This window comes from Setaria viridis, chromosome 3 (assembly GCF_005286985.2).
Source record: "Setaria viridis chromosome 3, Setaria_viridis_v4.0, whole genome shotgun sequence".
In the NCBI taxonomy this organism is placed as follows: domain Eukaryota; kingdom Viridiplantae; phylum Streptophyta; class Magnoliopsida; order Poales; family Poaceae; genus Setaria; species Setaria viridis.
The window spans coordinates 9,391,547-9,415,932 of record NC_048265.2 but is presented as its reverse complement, the minus strand read 5'-3'; the positions used below and the strand labels follow the sequence as shown (position 1 = coordinate 9,415,932).

Below are 24,386 nucleotides of genomic sequence, written 5' to 3'. Positions count from 1 at the left end.
TGGTGGGACAAACCTATCAACTCATCCAGAGAGGAATACAAATCCACGACATGCAAGACCGAATCTCCGAACTTGAGGGAGAAGTGACAGACCTGGTGGATGGCATGATCGAGCTGTCCGAAGAAAAGATGGAGGTCAAGTTGGAGCTAGCAGTTACTAATGCTCATCTGGACGAGCACCACGCCGAGCTCGACGACATGCATGCCCTTCAAATGCAATTGGACGAGCAAGAAGACCCTGAGGAGGTCATGGGAGCGTCCAGCATGAACATTGAGGATGGCGACGCCCCTTCTCCAACTCACAGTGTTCCCTCGTAGATGGAGAGCTATAGGGATCTTATCTTTTGTTGTACTCCTCGGCAACCTAAGTTTTGGATAGTGGTGTAATAGGTTAGCCTTGAGTTGAGTATTCCCCTGTGTTTTGGGGGAAACAACCATGTAATGATCTCAGTGAAATCAGATCTTAGCTTGACCTTTGACTCTTTTGCAACACGCTTGGGATGCCAGACTGTGTGAGTTGTGCTGTGACCACACACCCGTTTTCTATGGGTCTGTCCAAAGTTTGGCCGACCCCGGGTCACGAGGTCCGATGCGCCCGACCCCTCGAGGCGATTGTCCACCTCGCCAACCCCTTCTTGTGCGGTTCGCTTCACCTGACCCCTTCTGGTGCGGATCGCTTCACCCGACCCCTTCTTGTGCAGTTCGCTTCACCCGACCCCTTCTTATGCGGTTCGCTTCGCCCGACCCCTTCTTGTGCTGTTTCGCTTAGCCCGACCCCTTGGCCTAAGGTCGGATATAATGGAACTCCTGGGATATGGTTATGGTTCGCCCGAAGTCGTGTGCAGAACTAAGATAGTTGCTAACTGAAATGGCAAGAGGAAGTGTGTATCTCCTTAATAAAGCTGTGTTGTGTTGCATTGTCGGCAAGAGTCGCATTTGAGGATTTAACATGTGCGTTCCCATCTGTTTGGAATACTTCTGAGGTTATGGAATTAATGGAACGTTGGCTCTTGCAGATGGTGCATCGCACCAGATCTGGCTCTGTGCTCAGCAGCAGCGAGCAGAGACAGGATCTTCCCCCGCCCCCGCCCCCGCCTTCGCTGGAGGCGATCTTAGCGGCTCAAACCGAGCTGCTGAGGCTTATTGCACAAGGACAACAGTAGCAACCCCATGGGGGAAGGACTCAGCAGCAGCCTCATGTTGCTCGCTATGAGGATTTCTTGGGGACGCAGCCCCCTTTGTTCCAGAAAACACAAGACCCGCTCGACGCCGACGCCTGGGTTCGTACGATCGAATCCAAGTTCTAGCTCCTCACCGCCCCGTGCCCCGACCATAACAAAGCCCGGTTTGCGGCTCAACAGCTCCGTGGTTCCGCCCGGCTTTGGTGGGATCACTACCATGCTATGTTGCCAGCCGACCATGCTGTCAGCTGGAACGAGTTCAAGACCGCGTTCAGAGGGCATCACATTTCGGAAGGTCTCCTGGAGCGTAAGCTCAACGAGTTCCTGAACCTTACCCAGGGAAACCGAGATGTCCTGCACTATGCGCAGGCTTTCAATGATCTATGCCGGTACGCTGGGTACCATGCGGACACAGATGAGAAGAAGCGGGACAGATTCCGCAGAGGGCTAAGCTTGGAGCTCAGAGAGAGGTTGAACCCCATTAAGGTGGATACCTATAACGAGTTGGTGAATCTGGCTATCTCCCAAGAGGACTGCATGCAGGCTCTCAAAGCCGACCAGAAGAGAAAGGCCTCCGTGGCATTTCCGAGCCCGCCCGCTCGAAGGTTCAGGATGGTTCCTCCACAGGCGCCCAGCTGACCCCAGCAGTCGGGAAGATGGGTTGCCCGACCCCCACCAGCGGCACCTCGTTTTCCTGGTTTCCAACCACAGGCACCCCGGCCGACCCTACCGCCACCACCGTGTCCTGCAAATGGTAACCGCTGCTTCACCTGCGGCAATGAAGGGCATTTCGCTAAGGACTGCCCTAGGAACAGGAATCAGCAGTCTGGCCAGAACCCCATGGCGAACAGAGGAAGAAGGCCCAAGGTGCAAGTTCGCCAAGGACGGCTCAACTACACCAGCTTGACCGAGCTCCCCGAAGGTGCGCCAGAGATGACGGGTACTTTCCTTGTCTTAAATCAAACTGTTGTTGTCTTGTTTGATTCGGGAGCCTCCCATAGCTTCATCGGGAGTAAGACTAGAGAAAGATGTGAGCTGAGTGTCGGTCACACTAAAGGATCATATGTGATCTCCACTCCGGGAAGGAAGATAGCCTCAGACAAGATCGTTACCCTTGTACCTATCCAGCTAGGCCAAACTCTTTTTAAGGAAAATCTCATCATCCTTGTCCTGGAAGGAATAGATATCATCCTTGGGATGGATTGGATGACCAGACACCAAGTGGTTCTAGATACAACTGCCCAAACTCTCCACATCAACTCACCCTTTCATGGCAGTTCCACCCTACCCTTGAAACCCCCTAAATACGCACTTCCTTGTGCGTACCCTATATCGGAAGCCCGGACAGAAAGCCTTCCTGTTGTCTGTGAGTACCCGGATGTGTTTCCAGATGACTTGCCTGGCATGCCGCCAGACAGAGAGATCGAGTTTGCCATTGAGCTGCAGCCTGGCACCGCTCCGATATCCAAGAGACCCTATCGGATGCCACCTGCTGAGCTGGCCGAGTTAAAAACCCAGCTGAAGGATCTATTGGAAAAAGGCTTCATCCGACCCAGTACTTCACCCTGGGGTTGCCCAGCCTTGTTTGTGAAGAAGAAGGACGGAAGTCTACGCATGTGTGTGGACTACCGACCCCTCAATGCGGTGACTGTCAAGAACAAGTACCCACTTCCCCGCATTGATGTCCTATTTGATCAGTTAGCTGGAGCAAGAGTGTTCTCCAAGATCGATCTTCATTTAGGTTATCACCAAATCAAGATCTGACCATGCGACATTCCCAAAACCGCCTTCTCCACAAGATATGGACTCTACGAGTACCTGGTCATGTCTTTTGGACTCACCAATGCACCCGCCTATTTCATGTATCTCATGAATTCGGTGTTCATGCCCGAGTTGGACAAGTTTGTGGTGGTGTTCATTGATGATATCCTAGTGTACTCGAAGAACGAGGAAGAACATGCCGATCATCTTCACGTGGTTCTCCAACGGTTGAGAGATCATCAGCTCTATGCCAAATTCTTCAAGTGTGAATTTTGGTTAGATAGTGTCAAGTTCTTGGGACACACTATCTCTCGGAATGGCATAGCCGTCGACCCCAGCAAGGTACAGGAAGTCATGGACTGGAAGCCTCCCGCCTCAGTGCACCAGATCCGAAGTTTCCTTGGACTAGCAGGCTACTATCGGAGTTTCATACCAGACTTCTCCAAGATAGCTAAGCCGATGACTGAGCTGCTGAAGAAAGAGGTCAGATTTGTGTGGAACGACAAGTGTGAAGAAGCTTCAAGACCCTGAAGCACTTGCTGACCTCAGCCCCGGTTTTGGCTCAACCCGACCCTTCTAGGCCATTTGACGTGTACTGTGACGCCTCTGGCACTGGACTTGGGTGTGTTCTTATGCAAGACAACCGAGTCATTGCCTATGCCTCACGGGCGTTACGACCTCATGAGCTGAACTACCCGACCCATGATCTTGAGCTGGCAGCAGTGATTCATGCCTTAAAGATATGGAGACACTATCTGATGGGCACTCACTGCAACATCTACACCGATCACAAGAGCCTCAAGTATATCTTCACTCAAGCCGACCTCAACATGCGTCAAAGGAGATGGTTGGAGTTGATAAAAGATTATGATTAGGAAGTGCACTATCACCGCAGCAAGGCCAACGTGGTGGCCGATGCTCTTAGCCGCAAGACCTTTTGCAACTGCTTGTCGGCCACAAACTTCACCGAGACTCTGTGTCATGAGATGGGAAAATTCAGTTTGGAAATTGTTTCCCATGGCACCCTCGGCCGCATATCTCTTGAGTCTGTTTTGGAAGATCAAATTGGGTCTGCACAGTTAGAGGATGAGGAAGTAAGGCGGATCACAAGGAAGATTTCATTGAAGGATGAAGGGTATAAGCAATTCTGACAGGATAAGAATGGGAGAGAGTACTATGAGAACCGACTAGTTGTACCATCCGACCCCAATCTGAGAAAGCAAATCCTAGATGAAGCTCATCTCTCCAAGTTCTCAATCCATCCTGGCAGCAATAAGATGTATCATGATCTCCGTCAAATCTTCTGGTGGAGTGGAATGAAGCCAGAGATTGCACGATACGTTTCATAATGTGACACCTGCCAACGTGTCAAAGCCAGCCATCTAAAGGTAGCAGGTACCCTGCAGCCCCTACCTATTCCCTCTTGGAAATGGGAAGACATCAGCATGGACTTCATTGTTGGACTACCCCTTACATCGCAGCGGCATGACTCCATCTGGGTAATTGTGGACCGCCTGACCAAGTCTGCCCACTTCCTTCCTGTCCACACCACCTACACGGCCAAGAAGTATGCGGAGTTGTATCTTGACCGCATTGTTTCCCTGCACGGTGTGCCTAGGACGATCATCTCTGATTGAGGAGTTCAATTTGTAGCACGCTTTTGGGAACAGCTACAAGCATCAATGGGCACCAAGCTCATCCGTAGCTCAACCTATCATCCTCAAACCGATGGTCAGATCGAAAGAGTAAATCAAATCCTTGAAAACATGTTGAGAGCTTATGTCATCCATTATGACAAAAATTGGGATAAGTGCTTACCATTGGCAGAATTCTCCTATAATAATAGCTACCAGACTAGCTTGAAGATGGCACCATTTGAAGCCCTATATGGTCGGAGATGTTGGACACCAATGAATTGGTCACAAGCCGGCGAAAGACAGATCTATGGCCCTAACTTAGTAATAGAAGCAGAAGAACAAGTGAAGATAATTCAAGCAAATCTCAAGGCCGCCCAATCTTGACAAATGAGTTACTCCGACAAGAGAAGAAGGCCCCTGCAGTTTGATATTGGTGATCATGTGTATCTTCGAGTCTCCCCGACCAAAGGAGTGCAACGGTTTGGAGTAAAAGGGAAATTGGCTCCCCGTTACATTGGCCCTTATGAGATTGTGGAAATTTGTGGACCCGTTGCTTACCGGATCCAACTCCCAGAATAGGTCTCGGCCATACATGATGTTTTCCATGTATCTCAACTGAAGAAATGTGTCCAAGTCCCAACCGAGATCTTAGAGCAAGGGCAACTTCAAATCGAGCCCGACTTGACCTATGTTAAGTGCCCGGCCAAACTTCTTAACCATAAGGAGAGGCGCACCCAACGCCAAGTGGTGAAAATGTACAAGATCCTATGGAGTAACCACACAGAGGATGAAGCAACATGGGAGACCGAAGAGTATCTGAACAAGCATTTCCAAGGTTTTCTTTCCAGCCAAGGAGGTAAGGACTGCACACCCCCACTGGTTACCTCCACACCCGAATCTCGGGACGAGATTCTTTTTAAGGGGGGTAGGCTGTGACGACCGACCCTAAATCTTTTGAGTAAATCTTAATCCGAGTCCCCCAATCCCGCTGACTCAGCTTCCCCGGGTTAAGTGCTCAACCTCCAGCCCCGGTCCCGACCCCTGAGAACACGACCCCTCTCCGCCGATTCCCAGCTCCGACCCCTGCAGACCCCCAACCCACCCCGTCGGTCCCTTCTGAGTTCCCCAAGGCAGTGCCCTTCTCAATCTTGAGCAGAGGACAAACCGAGACTGATCAGTGGACCCGCAAATCTTTTCCCCGATCTCCCGGTGCAGACGCACTCGAGTGGCATGCCCGCTTCAGAGCTTCTCTGCCGCGTCGCTCAACTCCTCCGACCCTCGCCGCTCCGCCCCGTCGCCGGCCGCGACCGGATGGATTCCCGTGCCCTCTTCCCCAATCGCAGCGGAAGCCTTCTGCAACCCTTTCTGCAGCGCCTCGCAGCTCGCGTCCATCATCACCTCGCCGGACCCCCAGCTACAAGGCCCGATGCCTCCCGGCTTTTCCGCCGCCTCTCCCCAGTCACGCCGCCCCAGATGCGCTACGCGACGGTTCCTCCTTCGCCAACCCCGACCCCGGCCGCGACAGCTCCTTTTCCGCCTTACCACAGCTGTGCCCCGACAGACCGCTGCTTCGCGCTCGCCCGCGCAGCCGCAGCCCGCCTGTCTTCTTACCTGTGCAACCTTGCTTCTAGCGCCATTCCCCCGGTCACACCCATCAGATCCGCCGCACGACGACGCCCGCCTTCGCCAAATCGCAACCACCGGCAAAACCGCGCCTGCGCCGCCCTGTCTCCAGTGCCTAATGGCCGAAGGTGTCACCCCCAAAGTCCTGCTCCGCCGCTCAACACCCGCCTTTTCCAATCCACCCAGCCGCTTGCTCCTCCGCGCTGTGCTAAAGCTTGCTTGGTGTTCACAAGAAGCACCACCGCCGCCGGAGCACCGCCGGACCTCGCCGCTGCACAAGTCTTAGTGCTTTCCTTCCGCCCCGGTCTGCTCCTTCCCGACCCCAAGCTTCACCTATAAACGAAAGGTAAGTTACCGACCCCTTTTCCGTCTCGCCCGACCCTCTCTATTCGTCCGACCCCTTTTTCGCCTCGCTCGACCCTGTCTGTTCGTCCGACCCCTTTTCCGCCTCGCCCGACCCTGTCTGTTTGTCCGACCCCTTTTCCATCTCGCCCGACCCTCTCTGTTTGTCCGACCCCTTTTCTGCCTCACCCGACCCTGTCTGTCCGCCCGACCCCTTTTCCGCCTCGCCCGACCCTGTCTGTTTCGCCGACCCTTTTCCGCCTCGCCCGAGGACTCGGCTGTATCTTTTTCCTTGACCTAAGGGTATATGTTTAAAAATTGGGGACTTCTCTGCGTTAAGTCTGAGGACCCCCAGCACAGCTATTCCTCTAGTCTAAGGGTCAGATCATAAGTTTCTTCCCATCCAACCCTTTTACCTTGCTCTCCACCAACTCAAGTGAACTTCCCCACTTTTTCCGTAGCCTTGCTACAAGTTTCTGGGCTAAAATTTGCAAGTGTTGCTGTTGAAATAACCGTCTAAGTACTAACTCCTGCATTTGCATTCGTGTAGAGTTGAATCTCGCTGACGGCGTCTACGAGCTGTACCCGGCGCCAGAAGACAGAGTTGTAGCCGAGTACCGCTTCCAGAAGCCGAAGCCGCCCCAGCAGAAGACCAGTTCCCTTCTTCCTCGCTTGAAGGCAAGCCCCGGAGCATGAAACACAGTTTCTCAAACTTGCGCATGCCTTCTTAATCATGTTTGTGCATTTACGTATAGGAGTTGTTTGCAACCGTAGATGCATGGCGTAGTTCCTTGATCTGAACACTAGTTGTTGGACCGAGTAGTTGCTATGCTTAAATAGGAAGCGGTAAAAGCCGAGTGATTTCCTGTCACTCGCGAGTTATAGGAGTTGGTTGTTTCTCCTTCTATTACAACTATAAGGACGATGGACGGGGCAGGGTTCTGGTTAACTTTTGGTGGTCGGCTGATTGCCCCGTCTGTCTATGGAATCTGTTAAGGCCCGACAGTGGTGGTGTTCGTGATCAAGTGTTTGAAAGTACTAACCTCATACTCAGTATGGGATGAGGAAGCCTAGTACCGGATTGAATCTAGACGTGAGCGGTCGCCCCATTGTCCTTGGAACGGAGTTCCCCTACGGCCGCACGTGGTGGCAAGTGTGGTCACAGAATGGTAGAGGCCGGTTCTGTGGAACCTTGCACCAAAGGAAATGGGCCCGACACGGGTTAGGGAATTGATGGGGAAGGCCGACACAGGAAGCGACCTCGGTGGTGCGTGGATGTCGTGAGGATAGGTTCACCATGCATGGTTAAAGAACTCGAATCGATTCGTCTGCCTCTCACAGTTTGAGACTGCTTGATTGCTATGCTACACTGAGTAATAAAGGAATCTGATGATGACATGGTCTTGATGATGTTATATACCCTTTTGGTTGGATCTTTGTTGCTTAGAGTAAGTTGCCAACCTAGACCGGTTAATGAACCTAGAATCTGAGCTAAAACTTTGAAATTAAGGATCTACTTAGTGCTTTTGGCAAACAAACCCCTCAGCCCAAGAGCCTCGCATGTCTAGAAGTGGTGGAGTAGTTTTACTCCCGGCCGGTTAAGTCTTGTTGAACTTAGTAGCTCAGCCTTGTTTGTGACTTTCTTTTCAGGTGAAGTCGCAGCTCCTGAGTCCGCTCCTGTTGGCACTTGGCCGCCCCAACTCCCTCCGGGTTGGACGGTCGAGTGGGATCCCTCCTCGGACGGCGAGGACAGGGATCACTGATGTCTTGGCTGGTCTCACCAAGGACGTCCGACCCCGGCGCTAGCTTCCGCTATTTTATCTTTCTGCTGCTTTTGAACCTTGTAAAACTCCGCTTTTCGTTTTGTTGTTGAACTAAATGGTCAAATTGTTTAACTCAGTGGACTTGTTGTATTCTCTGGAACCGCTCACTTTCGTGTGAGTTTGCTAACTCGGTCCTATTAAAGTGGTTAAATCGGATGAAATCCGATGGCACTTCGTGTTAACTTGGCTAAGGCATGAGCGTCGCGTGTTAGGCGACTTAACCATGTTTTAATCAAGCTAATCCGAGGTGGTTCCGCCACAGCTGGTACCACAGCTGGTTTAGCAAGACAGAGAACACAATAGGCCCTAAACACTTCTTTTAAATAAAATTTTGCAAAAGAAAACTGTTGGAAATCCCGTACGATCGTTAAGGATGACTTTAGCACGAGAGGCCCTAGGGGATTTCGGGGTTGTTTTTAGGTGGCTAATATTTATTGGTTATCTTGGTAACTCCCAGCACTTCGCGACGTGTATCATACGTGTGCCGAGTCCGCATCACGAGTATGCGAGGATTGATAGGGAGTTCTATTCAAAGGACCCTATCATCGCGGTTGTTTCGCTCACGTCTATCACATGTGCGCAGGTTCCGTATGTTAATTCATACGAAGGGTGGTATGGTTCGATTCCAACGAGCCTATCATCATGGTTGTTCGCCCACGTCTATTATATGTGCGCTGATTCCGCATCACGAGTATGTGAAGGGTTATACGGTTCCATTCAAGGGGACCTATTTCCACGGTTGTTGTGTTGTCCATGCAGCCTTGAACGCATGGGTGTCGTTCCTATAGTGAACGGTAATGTTTGGGGACGCTTTCGTGGGTGCTGGCATGAAAGGTTCATGTGGTTGTGTTTCCTGCAGGTACACTAACCGCGTTCGCTTAGGAGACGCTACTAGAACTGACTAGCTACTATAGGGAGAGACGTACTGGTTGCCTTGCCACCGGCACTGACTGCGTAAGACCAAGTATTGGCAGTTATTTTGATTGAGAGACGAGGTAGGCCGTGCATGCGTCATCAACTAAAATCTGTGAAACCACCTCCCTAAAGCAACCTTGCCTTGGAAAATCTCTTCTTCGGTTCTAAGGATTTCTAGCTTTCTTCCCGCTTGTGCTCGGTCAAATCCGAGTACTTTTCTGTCCGACCCCCTTTCTTCTTAGAGTTTCTATCTCATGTTGTTTTGGTTCTTGGTTCCAAATGGCCGCCCCCGAACACGTGGTGTACGGCGCCGATGGCTTCTCCCACTCGACGTGGTCACACTTTGAAGGTTTTCCTGCTATTCTGTGGGACACCTTGAGGTGGTTCGGGTATCAGTCCCCGCCCTTATACGTGGGACGGATGTACCTGGAGCACGGCGTACAGAGGTGCAACGTGCAGGCGGTGGTACCTCCACCTCCTGTGCGACCCGAGTGGCCCCAGCTCGGAGTCTCGACTTACGGACACACCCTGGAGGATACGTGGGAGTCAGCTGCTCTACAAATCCTCACCCAGTTCTATCAGGTGCACCCGCTTGAGGTCACCTTGGACTCAATCGGCCTGTTTCCTGCCCGAGACCGGATGGACCCGGCGTGGCTTGATCGCGTCAACAACATAGAGGTGTTGGCCACATCCCACTCGCTGGTCACCATCTCCACCACCATCAGATGCATGTCAGCCTTATATCAGTTGATCGAGCTTCAAGGCAGAGGCATGGCTGTCTTGGCTCGGATAGCCGTAGACACCCAGGGGCACTTCAACGCCGCCAAGAGAGACCTGGTGGGACAAACCTATCAACTCATCCAGAGAGGAATACAAATCCACAACATGCAAGACCGAATCTCCGAACTCGAGGGAGAAGTGACAGACCTGGTGGATGGCATGATCGAGCTGTCCGAAGAAAAGATGGAGGTCGAGATGGAGCTAGCAGTTACTAATGCTCATCTGGACGAGCACCACGCCGAGCTCGACGACATGCATGCCCTTCAAATGCAATTGGACGAGCAAGAAGACCCTGAGGAGGTCATGGGAGCGTCCAGCATGAACATTGAGGATGGCGACGCCCCTTCTCCAACTCACAGTGTTCCCTCGTAGATGGAGAGCTATAGGGATCTTATCTTTTGTTGTACTCCTCGGCAACCTAAGTTTTGGATAGTGGTGTAATAGGTTAGCCTTGAGTTGAGTATTCCCCTGTGTTTTGGCTAAGGCATGAGCGTCGCGTGCTAGGCGACTTAACCATGTTTTAATCAAGCTAATCCGAGGTGGTTCCGCCACACATGGAATGGTGTAATATCTTTTAGAGTTCCTCAGGTGGTAAAAGGTCCAAAGAATGCATGTTTCAAAAATATGGTTGAAAAGAAGACAGTGAAGATGAAGAATATTTATTCCGAATCAGACGGGGAAATGCAAAAGTGCTAAGAAGAAAGGTAGTGATCCTACCCATTCAAGATGGTTTTTCTTCCCTTATGGTTGCTTCTATAATAATTTTTTTATGTTCATTTTTTGTCAACTGTAGGAGAGGATCCAAATACTGTTGCAGAAAATGGAGATGGAGGTGCTGATCCAAAGCAATTAACTGTAAGACTTGATTCAGACTAATTATACTCTTTTCACAATTTATTTACTTATACGCACATTTAATATGACACATGATCTTAGTTCTTCTACCATGGCTGCTCCATTGATCCATGGCGAATATGGTAATACTATGGTGCCACACTTTAATATGATCGGAAATTCTTATATTCTCCGTTGATCCAAGGTGAATATGGTAATACGATAATGCCACACTTTAATATGATTGGGAATTCTCCATATATATAAGGAGGATATAGAAGTTTGTTACTTGGAGTTGATCAAGGCACCACATTCCAGTCTGCAGTTAGGAAATTACATTTCACTGGAGGGTCCAATCATGAAAACATGTAACTATGCTAAGGTGTTAAAGTTGCCACTTTGCAGTATTGTTTTTGTTATTTATCCTGAATTTTATTATGGTGTAATAATGAATTTTACTTGATGCATTATGTTGTATCGGAATCAAACATTAACTCTCATATTACAAGCGAGAATGCTACTCATGATGACACATGTGCACTGTAGCTTTTTTTACATGGAATTTGGAATTCCATTGTGCACTATCTCTTCAGTTTGCAAAAAACTGTGGATAAACAAAACACAAAGCGACAGATAAATTTAGCATGGCAATAACTGTGAAAACACCTCACATCAATTTCCTTCAATTTATAGAAGATCTTAAATGTCAATCATATTACAACTTACAAATCACCAACCTACAATCACAACTTGATCTGCCATCGATACACAATTTGATTAGTGCACAATGTTCAAGCACCTTACAATCTACAATCACAAACACAATTTATCCTGCCAGGATTAGTCTTGCTTTCATTTTCAAGTGCTATCCAATGACTAGGAGGAATGGAGAGCTGCTCTATCTATCCATAGCTTGTGCTTAAAGCCAGCACCTTCTCAGTTTCTCATCAGCAGTAGGTTCGTCAGCTATGTGCCGTCTCTCTCCTTGATGCTGGAGTCATGTGAGGCAAACTGTTAAACATGTCTTTGCAATCGGTCGAGGTAGTCAGGCTCGCAGTGAAGGACATGTCCGGGTCATCCCTACTCGCCCACACGGCGGCCGCGGTGCCGTGGTAGCCTTGTGCCACCACGCTCCTCCCGACCACGCATCCACCATGTCTCACTGCAGCACCGACTGGACCAGCAGCTGCGAGGTTTGAAGCCACATCGTGCACACATTCTGACGGCGCTGGTGGCCTCAACAAGCACCTCCAGAGGCAGCAGCGAGTGCGTGTGCATGGCCTATGTCGATGTTTTATACCCGGCAACCTACCGAGGGGGTGCCTAAGGTAGTGTTTTGGTTAATGGGGCTCGTCGAGATCAGGAACTCGAAGGTAAACACAGATTGCGTAATACCCTATGTGCTGTGTGTTGGTTGGATTGAATGGCTTTGGAGGGTGGTTGGTCTCCATGTCAAAGTGTCTCGATGTCCAGCATCATATTTAAGACTATCCAAACCTTATGGTGGATCCATAGATGTATGTACGACAGCCGCACAAGCACCTCCAGCAGCAGTGTGCGTGCCCGCTCTGGCGGCATGTGTCCTGGTGACCGCGGGAGGAGGAAGGCAGCAGCGACGTCAAGGGATAAACGAAGCGAGTCGAGATTGCCTGGGCGCTAGGGCTGGAAAGGAGCCGATCAGCCGAGCCGAGGCGATGTTTTCCATGAGGAGCCAGGAGCTCATAAGACCCTCGGCAGGACGTGATCCGTCAGATGGAGTCGAGTTCCACGCATCGCGCGGCGGCGGCGGGTATGCAACGGATGCGCAATGATAATTGCACATGCATGCGCCCAGTGGTGGGTCCCACGCAGCCCCGCCCATGTGCTGGCCCACGTGAAGCGTTGCTGCGCGCACCCCACGCACCTGAGTGTGTTTTTTATTTTCAATTTTTTTTCTATACCAGGTACATACTGTATATAGTATAAGTTATGCATTCTCACAAAATTATGACAAATGTTACATGTATAAATTATGGATATCATGAATAAATTATTTTTAGGAAAAAAGTTATGCATACAAATTGTGCGGATAGGTTACAACTTTTAAAAAACAAAATTCAAAGTTATTCTTACAAAGTGTACATAGAGATTGTACACGTAAGTTTTGCATGCTAATGAAGTTGTGCTAAATATTATCTCATAAAAAGTTATATTATGAAGTTATGCATGAAAGTTATGTGTATAAGTTATGATATTCTAAAAATGGAAAGTTGCGAGAATTTAAACTTTCCATAAAAGGAAAGTCGCGGGACGGGATCGGGCTGTCGGGGATCAAGTGCCAGCAGCCCTCCTGGCGCGCACTGATTAGTCCCTCCCCAACAGATGCGTTTTGCAAATCGGATGCATCCAATTTTCACTCACTCCACACTTTTAAAGAAAGTAAGAAACCCTTGCAAGTTTATTCGATGAAGGGCTCATTTTATTCGGGGAACAGATACCCAAGCTTCCTCAGGTCCCAAGGTAGCAGCTCACACAGGTTCAGACTTCAAGCAGTCGCTCAACACATACAACACTACTCTTAACTCGGAGGGAAACTCCCTCCCTCAGCCTCAGCGCGCCACCTCAATCTAGGAAGACTGCCGGAGCTCCGGCCGCACGAAGTCGGCGTTGGCAGGCACGGAGATGTCGACGGTGGGCCTCAGCTCAGCGCAGACCTCGATGGCGCCGTGGACTGGGTCCGACATGAAGTTGCTGATGAGGTCCTGGTTGATCGGGGCGTCCTTGTCCACCGTCACGAAGGCCTGCTGCGTCAGGATGTAGTCGAAGCGGGGAGCCCACTTCCTGGATCCCAGGCGAGCCGTTGTGGAGCAGTTGTCCACCATGAAGGCCACCCCGCGGGCGTGCATGAAGGGGTTCAGCGAGTCCACCGACTCGATCACGCTCTCGTTGATGATCTCCGAGTAGGAGTGCCCCTTCTTCCTCAGGATCTCAATCTAAAGCCATTGAAGAACAGCAAATGGGTAAGGTAAGCTCTATCAATCACGCGAGGTTATCATTGGTAATCGTCATGAGATGAGGTGGAAGAACCTTACCTGAGCCATCATCAGGGCAATGTACACTCCAGCAGTGAAGGGATGCAGCGGGCCAAGATCGCCCTCCGGACGGGTCGAGCGCACCTTCTCACCAACCTTCCACATGCGAGTTTGATCAATGTTGCCCATTGGAAAAGCTGGCAGTCCCTCTTTCTCCTGTGAAAACATAATTATGTTATCTTAAATCGTCTCAAAACTGTAAACTTAACCAACCATGAACACATCCAACATCAGAAATGGCAGTTTAATGTAACAGAACTCACATAAAATCTTCGCCCAGCCAACACCACGCTGCGGATTTCACTTCCAGAGGCCACATCTTCATAGCACTCATAGAGAATATCCATGCAAGGATAAAACGAGGCACTGTAAGCCTTCTTGAACTCCTTCTTGCCTTCCTCGCTTAAAGAGTTGTAGACTTCAAGCATCCCCTGGGGTAAAACCAGGAAAGTAAGATCACAGTCTAATAAGCAAAGACTGAAAATGGTTGACATAAGGATGAATAATAGCATACCTTCTTTGAGATGGTCTTCGAGATAATTCCAGTGATGCTCTCCACAGTGTTTTTGTAGGCTGACTCTTCATCCATTCCTTGTTCTGTGTATCTCCTGAACAGAGCCTCCACAATGCCATGGACAGCACCCAGCAAAATGCCTGTACATTAAATGGTTAGTTACAGATTTACAGCACAATCATTAGAGGCAGCATGAACAGGTTGGTAGGCTCACCTCGCTCTCCGAAGATATCGCTCTTGTACTCCTGTTCTAAAGTAGTAGCAAATGTGAAGGGAGAGCCAAGTGCAACTGACCATGCTAGAGCAACATCAGTTGCCCTTCCATCAACATCCTACACAGTGAACAACATAAGTTAAGCACATCTCCTCACAAAATACATCCCGATATGTTTTTTGATTGAAATAAAAAAATTGAAATAGAATAATGGAAAACAAAACATTGATAAGCACAGAAAGCTCCAGCAATATCACTTAAAACATACCTGGTGCACAGCAAAGCTAGAGTTGATGCCGGCACCATTTACTTCCTTGCCTTGGACATAAAGCCTGCGGACAGATGGACCCATTCCCTTGGGACATACAGCAATCACACTGATGTTCTTTGGGAAATCAAGTCCAAGCGATTGCAAATGTCCCAGAAGAAATCCATGGGATAAACCAAGGATACTGTTCGGTTTCATGTGCGAGAAGATCTTCTCATAGTTGTCTGCCTGCAGAAAGTGAAATATATAGAAGGATGAATAAAACTTAAGATGTAACAATTAAGTACCATATAGGCATGAAGGGAATGATGAATGGGTGCGACAGAACAGCATATAGATTGAACTAACTTGACAGGACAACAAAGTAACCCCTTTTAGAAGACTTGGCACGATTCAAGCATCAGGTAGAAGTATCACACAAAAAGGATGCAAATGGAACCATGCAGCTAGTGATCATGAAGCAAACCTGTGCAGCATCTGATATCAATAGCAACACAAGATCGCTGCCTGAAACAGTCTCCCAGATATCACCCAATGTTCCATTCTCTTCAGTGAATCCAGCAGCACGTGCTTCCTCAAATGATTTGGAACCTTTCCGGAGACCAATCTGAAAGCAAAAAAAGCAGCATGTTGGACTGACAGAACAGTGCCGTATATACCAGAGTGGGCAGAATATATGAGGGGGCGTTTGCTTCCGGTGATTTATTTTTAGCACGTGTCACATCGAATGTTTAGATACTAATTAGAAGTATTAAACGTAGATTATTTACAAAACTCATTACATAAGTGGAGGTTAAACGGCGAGACGAATCTATTAAGCCTAATTAAGCCTAATTAATCCATCATTAGCAAATGTTTAATAGGTTCGTCTAATTAGGCTTAATAGATTCGTCTCGCCGTTTAGCCTCGACTTATATAATGGGTTTTGTAAATAGTCTAATACTCCTAATTAGTATCTAAATATTCGATGTGACGGGTGCTAAAAATAAGTCAGCGGAAGCAAACGGGGCCTGAGGACTCATAATTGTCATGTCCAAGTTGCACAGAATAAAGAATGGTAAACTGAAGTTCAGAGGAAAATAAAATTAGGAATAGGATATTCCACGGAAGCAAAAGTATAGTCCTTTTCTTTGTTGAAAAAATTGCATAAATCTTTCAGTCAATTTGGTATTCATATAAACAGATAGCTCCATGCACCAAGGCTGATATATGGTCCATAAAAGAGAAGAACTAACCTTGACAACAATGTCCGACTTTGCTTCAGCCAGTGAATCCCTCAGGTTCTGAGCTTGGGCGGGACCCTGCAAAACGAACATCGATCTGTCAAGAGCCAGAGTACAGAAATGGAGGAAGAAGTGATTATCTTGCCCCGAACCCAAATAGCAGTACAAATCCATCTGAAAATCGGTGCCATCTACTACATATGACAACATTGGTGTGCCGATTTAAGCACAGTCACTCTCAGTACACAATTATAGCTACACATGCTACGCATACACAACCGAACATCTACATGACTGCGAAAGTGCGGAAGAGAAATATGGTGTGCGGCATTTGTGTCGAACCTGCGAGCCCCATCCAATCACTCCGATCTGCTTCACCCCCTTGAACGCCTCCGGGAGCAGCGGGAACAGGTTCCTCCCGCCCCTCACAATATACTGCACCACAAAATTTGGACACGAAATGAACAAACCGTGACAAAACATACAGATTCATCACCAAAGAAGAAAAACGATGGTAACTGGGAGCGCACCTCCTCGTGGCCGGCGAGGGAGACCTTCTCCTTCTTGAAGACGGAGGTCTCGAAGTCGAGCGACGGCATGGCCGTGCCGACGGCCGACGGCGCCGCGACCATGGCGGCGACATCCCGGCGGCGGGTGGCTGACGCGGAGAGGAGGCACGCGGGCTGGGTGGCCGGGAAGGAGACGGAGGCCGCGGCCGGCAGGGTTTTGGGCCCGGCGGCGGCGGCGGCGGCTAGGGTTTTGGGGTGCCCGAAGGCGAGGGTGGAGGCCGCCGAGGTGTGCGCTGCCATGTCGTCGCGCGGCACTGGGATGGCGAGCGGCGGGCGGCGAGTGGTTGTTGGGGACTTGGCTCCTTGTGAAGCCGTGTCAGGCTAATCCCGGTGGATTTATACGGCTAACCCAGCCGTGTGATTCGCCGTCTCCGGCTGTGATGCGCTGCGCCGCGGGCTCCCCAGGACGGCCGTTCGCGGCGCGTCCAGCCGCCCGTGCGCCCCGCTCACGTGCGCGCGGGGCCTACGCGAGTTTTTTGGCAGGTTGCGATTGCGCCTCGCCTGGATATGCGCGAGCGCACCGCGCGGCTGGCAGCCGCAGGCTCGGCAGCACGCGGCGTCCTTTTTTTTTAGCGTCCCCGCCGGCGGCCCATGCCGTCCGGCAGCAGAGCGGTTCACCGTGAGCCTTGTACGCGCCCATGCCGTCCGGAGGCAAAGCGCAAACCGCCCCTCATTCTCGATGAATTAGCGGTTTGGCGCGTCGATACGGATGCATGGTGGGTTCAGTGGTCGCGATCTCGCGTGTGTGCCGCATCACGGGATATGTGTGTATGGTTGGGGCCTTGGGGGGGGCAGCCGAATCCGCCCCGAGAACGACGCCAGCGAAGCTCTTCTGATCTGCTGACCTGGCTGCGACAACAGAGGAAGAGGATGCTGCCAAATGGGCCATGGGTCACGGCAGGCCTTTAGAAGTACAAGAATTCGAAGCCCAGAGACACTTTATCCGACTTGGGCTGCCACAAGGAACAACTTGGGCTGGGCCTAAATGAAAACTTGGGTTGCCTCCGAAGAGAAATAAGAACTGAACATTTTAGTTCCATTTTCAATAGCCTCTGAAAAGAAAACAGCTATGGCTTCTGGGTTTATTACTACACATACACAGGTAGCTTTTACACCTCACCATAGTACGTAACCACGGGATAATGGGCACTAATCGAGTGGGTGTGGATCTCTGACGCTTTTGTATAATGCTCCACCATTTCTATCCGAGCCAGCCGACCCACCATGCTCCGTGCATGCCAGTATGCCACCACCACTCATCACCTTTTTTTTCTGGGATGAAATGAGCATGTGCACGAGCTAGCCAACCAGAGCTCAGCAAAGAATGTGCTCCGACTCCGATCGATCATGTGGGGCCCTAGGCAAATCTAGGGGTTGAAATTCATCATACGTGCAACAGGCTGAGCCTGTTCTAGTGCTATGCTTCAACGATTGCATTTGAACTGAATTTGCTGATCAAGCAGCAAAAACTTACCGGTGCAGTACTACTCAAAAGCGAGTTCGTCCATATCAGTTCAAAAAATGTACGAAAGCTACACCAAGAAAACCGTTTCCCATATACACATCGATCATCGTGTGTACACAAGGATCCATAGTTTCGTATCGTACCTAAACCGACCAGAAGGAAATGAACACGCAGCCAGATTTTAGGCAACGCCACCAGCTTCCTGGATGCTACGTACCGAAAATAATCCAATCTATAGCTCTATATGATGTCAAAGCATGTTTCTGTCATGTCACAATTCAGTCATCGCAGTCGTAGCATGCATATCGCTTGCTGCAACAGAATTCATCCTAGAAGAGAGTTCGGTAATACTATGTACTTGCTCGATTGACATCCATTTTTCCGAAGCACCGCCCTTACCCAGCAGAGAAGCAGGGGCACCGGCGGTACCGTCGATCAGTCCTGCATGTACGTGATAACGGTGGCCGGCTAGGGGCCCGTGGTCACAAGAAGGCCGGTCGAGGCGGCTCACGCCTCCAACTCAAAGCCGTCGCCACTTTTGCAGCTTTCCCGGCCGGTGCTGCCACAACCACTTCAAGACCCCCCAAACCCCAAGTGCTCCACACGTCAGCCGGGAACCGAACGAAACCACGAAATCCAGGCCACTTTACCCACAAAACGCCCGTGCCGAGCCTACCCGAGGGCCTACCCCAACCCAACCGCCCGCCTCGGCGTTGCCGCGCCAAAACGCACACCACCACCTCGGCAGCGTACGTGCACATGCACCGGCTCCACCGCGCGCGCTATGCTATGCTAGAGAGCTAGACGACTGCTAGGCGCGCATCGTGTGTCGATCGATCGGCATGGTGGGGGCGGCGGATGGTGGCTGCGCGGCGGCGGCGTCGATGCGGGCCGCGGTGAGGCGGCTCAGCTTCGGCGCGGCGGAGGAGAGGCGGGAGGCCGCGGGGGTGGTCGCGGCGCTGGCGCGGTCGGACGACCGGAGGAAGCGGCTCCTGCCCGAGCTCGGTGTCGTGCCGCCGCTCGTGGCCATGCTGGCCGACGCGCGGGGCGGCGACGGCGCGAGGCTGGCCGCGGCGGGGGCGCTGCTGGAGCTCGCCAGAGGGACGCACAGGTCAGTTGAGGGGGTGGGGTGGGGTGGGGGGGGGGGGGGGGGGGTGAGGGGGCGGGCGCGGGTGTTGCGAGGTGCTTGTTTGCGTGCGTGGTGTTCTTCGATTCTGCTCATGCTCGTGTGTGATGCCAGATAAAATTTCGCCTATCTCTGACATTATTCAGCGTCGAGTTTCTGATCAAGAAGACCACAACTAAATTGTTAGCACCTGATTCTAGCTATGCTGTTAAGGCTCACATTTTCAGAGTGCGTATGATTTTCTTGGAAACGAAAAACACAGTCGATACTCGGTAGCATAGTATGGCTCTGCATGAAGATTTGAAATTTGGGAGGATTCAGCCAAGAGTAGCCATTTTTTTTTTCACAAGTCTTTCAGCGATGGTGTTATCGTTTCAGTTCCGGAGTGTCCTGCTTTTCTTCTGCCCAAACATCATTTGCTTTGCTTTGCTTGGATTTGGACCCAGCTTATAGTTCAATTGGAGTAGTTGGTGCCTCAAGTCCTGAACTGCTCGTGTTTATCACGCTGTTATTCCCTCCGAAACTCTGGGTTATTACATTTGCACATACTATCTGGTCTGGGCTGTAGCACGATGCTGACAGGCACAACTTCACATCAAAAGGATTGAAAACTGAAACTGGTTACTCTGGACAAATATGTCCTTTTGCACGACCCTTGCTTTGACAAATCCTCTCAAATTGTTCTGAACCTTTGGCCTTTGGGCAACATTTGTTGAAGTCCTTTCCAAAAGGCCATGCACACCCATCATACGTTCCCGCTTTCCACACCCATTAGGTGCGCACGGGCCAACTTCTGCTACTCCCCTCACGCCATTCCTGTCTGACAAAATAATTGACCGGAACCCAAAATGTCAGTACTTTATCCGACTCAAAGATTTCAGCTTTGTTCGTGGTATTAGGCAAGCCAAGGCGTACGATCTTGAGCTATTTGACTTTGGATGCTACCGAACTTCTATTATCATAGTGTCATCCTTACTTGAAGGTACCTAACCATTTGTTGCATTTTGCTTGTTCCACCACGTAGACGAGAAAGTCATTTGCACTTTACTTTTGCTTCACATATTGCACATTTGGTATGTGGATATGGTTATGGGTCCCATATAGTGACAAGCATATACATGGTGCCCCAAGAAAAGATGAAAAGATAGGCATCATGTGTCGTCCCACGTTTAGAACTTGGACGTACCCCGTTTTTACAAGTTTTGATGTGGACTTGCACTCAGTTCCTGAGTTGCCTGTACAACATGCTGTTGGATCGGTCACCAATGACGACAATGGAATGAAACCGATAGCCACATTGGTGATTTCTCTATAGGGTCAATTACACCCGTGAAGCACATAAAAACAGACGTGTAATCCAATAGACCGTGACGCATCAAGCCACGAAGTGAAATGCAAGTGCCCTTGCGCATGCTTCATGAAGCAACAACGCTTGCTCCAAGAAATGCGTCTCATTGAGTGGAGTTTCGTTGTCCTTTAGCTGCTTGTTTGCATCCAAGTATCCAACAGTTCACAAGTTCAGATTGTCCAAATGTTACTGTAGATTTTCCATCCGGGTTGCATGTAGGTGATTGAAAAACTGGCAAAGCAGTTATCTGAATCCGACTCAAGTATGTTTGGGCACATCTGTTGCCATTTTGGTTATCTGCTGAAGTTCTGATGGGCTCTGCTTCTGGTTTCAGAAATAAGGTGCACATTGTCAAGGCCGGCCTTCTCAAGAAGCTGCCGCAGCTCATGGACGACAAGGACTTGTCAAGAAGCCAGCAGCTTGCGCTCCTCCTCCTCTCCATCTCGTCGTTGGCCAACACCGACTTTCCCCTCTCTGCCTCTGAGCTCCTCCCGTTCCTCGTCGCCACCCTCGGCGCCGACGACGTCCCGGCCGACACGAAGCTGCCGTGCCTGGCCGCCCTCCGCAACCTCTCCACGAAACTCGAGCACGTCCGGGACGTGGTCTCCAGCGGCGCGGTGCACGCGCTCCTGTCGCTCGTCCCGGACAAGAAGTCGTCCGAGGCGGCGCTGTCCATCCTCGGGGAGCTGGCGGCGACGAGCGCGGCGGGGAAGAAGGCGATGGAGGAGGACGAGGTGGCGCCGAGGGCGCTCCTGGAGGCCATGATGCGGCACGAGAGCGCGCGGTGCCAGGAGCACGCGACGTACCTGGTCATGGTGCTCGCGCACGGCAGCCGGGCGTTGCGGCAGAGGATGCGACAGCTCGGCGTCGTGCAGGCGCTCCTGGAGGTGTCGCTGCTCGGGAGCCCGCTGGCGCAGAAGAGGGCGGCCAAGATCCTGCAGTGGTTCAAGGAGGAAGGGCAGAGCAGGATCAGGGCGCATTCGGGGCCGCGCATGGAGGGCACGTCGTGCCACGACGACGATGACGTCGGCGACGGTAGTGGTGGCGACGGCGACGGCCAAGAGGCGAAGGAGTGCCGGGACACCGTGGACAAGATAGTGAAGCAGAGCCTTGATAGGAACATGAAGTCTATACTAAGGAGGGCCACGGCGTCCGTGGACCTGACAAATGTTAAGCTGCTCGTTACGAGCTCTAGCTCCAAGAGCTTGCCTTGTTGAACTCGATTCACCAGTGCTCAGTTTTCCCTTTTATTTAGTAGAATCATCAAATCCAGGAAGAAATTGAGCTGAATACATTTTGATATAACAAGCCAACTTCACAAAATCACCAGTACCTCTTCAATAGCAAAACAAGGATCACGGCCATTAGTTCTAACTTACTAAAATTTTCTTGCTGCATCATGCCTGCGATCAGGTTCAACCGCAAAAATTATGGGACCAGGTGCACCATGATCCATTTCGTAAGAAAAAATCAACACCCTAATTTCTACAAGCAGTATGGGCCATGGGGGCATTGTTATTCATCGCAGCAGTATCCTCCGGGGCCGCCGTAGGCGACGTCGAAGCCTGGGCGATTGAGATCCCGGCCGAAGACCTTAACATCGTAGCACTTGGGGTTGGTGACGATGGCGTTGATGGGATTGTCCACCTGGTCGCCGCCGTTATTGTTTATAGCCATGTAGAAGGCGATGCTGGCGGAGTTATCGAGCCCCGCCGAGGCGTACATGCCGCTGCCCATCCGGGTCATGGTGTGCCTGCCTCCCGGCCGGGTGTCCAGCACCCGCCCGCCCATCTCGTTGTGGAAGCTCTCGATGAAGGGCACCGGGAACATGCCGGGGTCGAAGTAGCCGATGGGCACGTTATTGACGGATAGCCACCACACCGCCGGGCCGGTGACCCTGTACAGCGCGACGTGGACGAAGTAGAGATCGCCACCGACCGTGGAATCCTTTTGGAACGTTCCCCCTAGTGCAAACTGGTTGCTGGTCTGAATGAATCCGCACTCTTGATTCAGGCAGTTTGATTTCCCGCCGCCATCGTTCTGCATGCATACATTTACTTCATTTTAGCGGTCTGGAGTTTATACTTTTCTGATCAAGCGCTTGAATGAATGAATACAGGGTACCCCCATGAATATGCAATAGTCTTTCAGAAAAAGTGCATAGGAGTATGTACTTACAGTGGAATATATGTAAAGCCTAGGATTGTCATCGCCCAAAACTGAAGGATATGCCTGCAAAAGAATGATTGATCCATGTGAATGCAAATGCGAAGCTAGTAAAGTAAAGACTTGTGTCCAGCTTGGCTGGTGTGTGCTTACGGCTATTCCAACAGCTATTTGGTTGTTGATGTCAGGCGGATCCTTGCCTTTGATGGGCGTAAAACTCCTGTCGTGTGGACTAGCAATGAGAAGGTAATTCATGCAGAACTCATTGGGCTCCACTTCCACCTTCCAGATCGGAATTGCAGCGCTGGTTCCATGGTATGGCCCGTATACACCGTAAGCTGCTGCTATCTGCAGCCAAGCATATGAATGAAATATTTCCATCCTTCAAATGGCAATAACATAATACCAGTAATGATCATGCGTGCACGTACTTCTAGTTTTCCGTTTGCTTGAAATTTCTCGTTGGTGACGGCAGGACTAGGACGGCCATATGAGAAAAAAGGCGGATCAGTACGGTTAGCAATCTCATTGCCAGGACCAGTAGGGATCCTTCGAATCGGAATGGTTCCTTGCGGGCAGCTGCCACTTCTTCTCCATGTTTGCTTAGGAAAACTATAATTTCTTCCCGTTTCCATAAGCTTGTGAAGTATTTTGGGAGGCTTCATTGTTGGCTCAAGCTGATCAAGATTAAGTCATTAGTGTATAATAATAATCAAAGAGTTAGAGAACTAATCTATATACATAGCAGAAGCATGAGGAAATTACTCCTATATATGTTATATCTGGTCTTAGATACCAAGTCCATCAACTTATGTAGTAGCATAACCAAAATTTAAAGGAATCGAGCTAGTTAAGACGAGAATGAAAACCTGGAGTTTCATATCTCTGAGCATTCTGTTCTTGAGGCTTGGCTGTTTGTAAGCATCAACGCAGTCGATTATATCACCGCATTCGCTCTTGCAACGAGAAAGCGGAGAGATATATTCCAAACATTTGTTAGGAGAAACTAGTGGGAATAAATTACTAGAGATCTTCAAGTGTAAAATACATCGAAGAGTATAAAGCGTTCGGCACATTTGCGCATTCAATTTTTTTCTCCCGAAAGGACGGCAAAATCTTTGCCAAAATTTTCTTAGAAGAAGAGAAAATTAAAAAGATAAGTGCTGCAATTTTATTAGCTGTAAGTTTAGAAGATTTACATCTCACTAATGAAGCCCATATTATTCTTCATCAAAAGCTTATAGTCACTTCGACAGGTTCATTAGGTCTTCAAATAGCTCTGGAAATCTTGCTGTCAGAATAAGCACAAAATTTTCTTCTGGCTTGTCCTCAAGGACAGACTCAGCACATGATTCTCCCTTCTTATGAACGTGTACTGTGCCAGCACGGTGCAGAGGAAACTTTGTTCCATTTACTACTCGAATGCCTTTTTGCACAGGAATGTTGGATCCACATTGGTTTGTTCCCCAATTTGTCTGATGAACCATATGAAATTCTAAATAGCTTCAGAATACAGTTGCAAGTCCA

General features: G+C 50.1%; 2 protein-coding genes across 2 annotated transcripts; one reads left to right on the top strand and one right to left on the bottom strand.

The window, feature by feature from the left end:
- Positions 1 to 13,314: 13,314 nt before the first annotated feature.
- Positions 13,315 to 17,039, bottom strand: LOC117850115 (ketol-acid reductoisomerase, chloroplastic). Its single transcript, XM_034731904.2, has 10 exons — positions 16,716 to 17,039; positions 16,528 to 16,620; positions 16,198 to 16,263; positions 15,429 to 15,569; positions 14,963 to 15,190; positions 14,695 to 14,812; positions 14,481 to 14,620; positions 14,230 to 14,397; positions 13,967 to 14,122; positions 13,315 to 13,867 (listed from the first exon to the last, which is right to left on the bottom strand). Exons 1-10 carry the CDS (start codon positions 16,992 to 16,994, stop codon positions 13,502 to 13,504), a joined length of 1,755 nt encoding a protein of 584 aa, XP_034587795.1. The 5' UTR covers positions 16,995 to 17,039; the 3' UTR covers positions 13,315 to 13,501.
- A 1,678-nt stretch (positions 17,040 to 18,717) lies between these two features.
- On the top strand, positions 18,718 to 22,019 carry LOC117847749 (U-box domain-containing protein 45). Its single transcript, XM_034729029.2, has 2 exons — positions 18,718 to 19,330; positions 21,028 to 22,019. The coding sequence occupies exons 1-2, from the start codon at positions 19,062 to 19,064 to the stop codon at positions 21,908 to 21,910; spliced, it is 1,152 nt and encodes a 383-aa protein (XP_034584920.1). The 5' UTR covers positions 18,718 to 19,061; the 3' UTR covers positions 21,911 to 22,019.
- The last annotated feature ends 2,367 nt before the right edge of the window (positions 22,020 to 24,386 follow it).

Excerpts from the sequence above, each read along its gene's own strand:
- LOC117850115 (XM_034731904.2), bottom strand. The coding sequence starts at position 16,994 with ATGGCAGCGCACACCTCGGCGGCCTCCACCCTCGCCTTCGGGCACCCC. Across the intron at positions 15,570-16,197 it reads AGTCGGACATTGTTGTCAAG|ATTGGTCTCCGGAAAGGTTC; the intron begins GTTAGTTCTTCT and ends TTTTGCTTTCAG. Across the intron at positions 15,191-15,428 it reads TGATATCAGATGCTGCACAG|GCAGACAACTATGAGAAGAT; the intron begins GTTTGCTTCATG and ends CACTTTCTGCAG.
- LOC117847749 (XM_034729029.2), top strand. The coding sequence starts at position 19,062 with ATGGTGGGGGCGGCGGATGGTGGCTGCGCGGCGGCGGCGTCGATGCGG. Across the intron at positions 19,331-21,027 it reads CTCGCCAGAGGGACGCACAG|AAATAAGGTGCACATTGTCA; the intron begins GTCAGTTGAGGG and ends TTCTGGTTTCAG.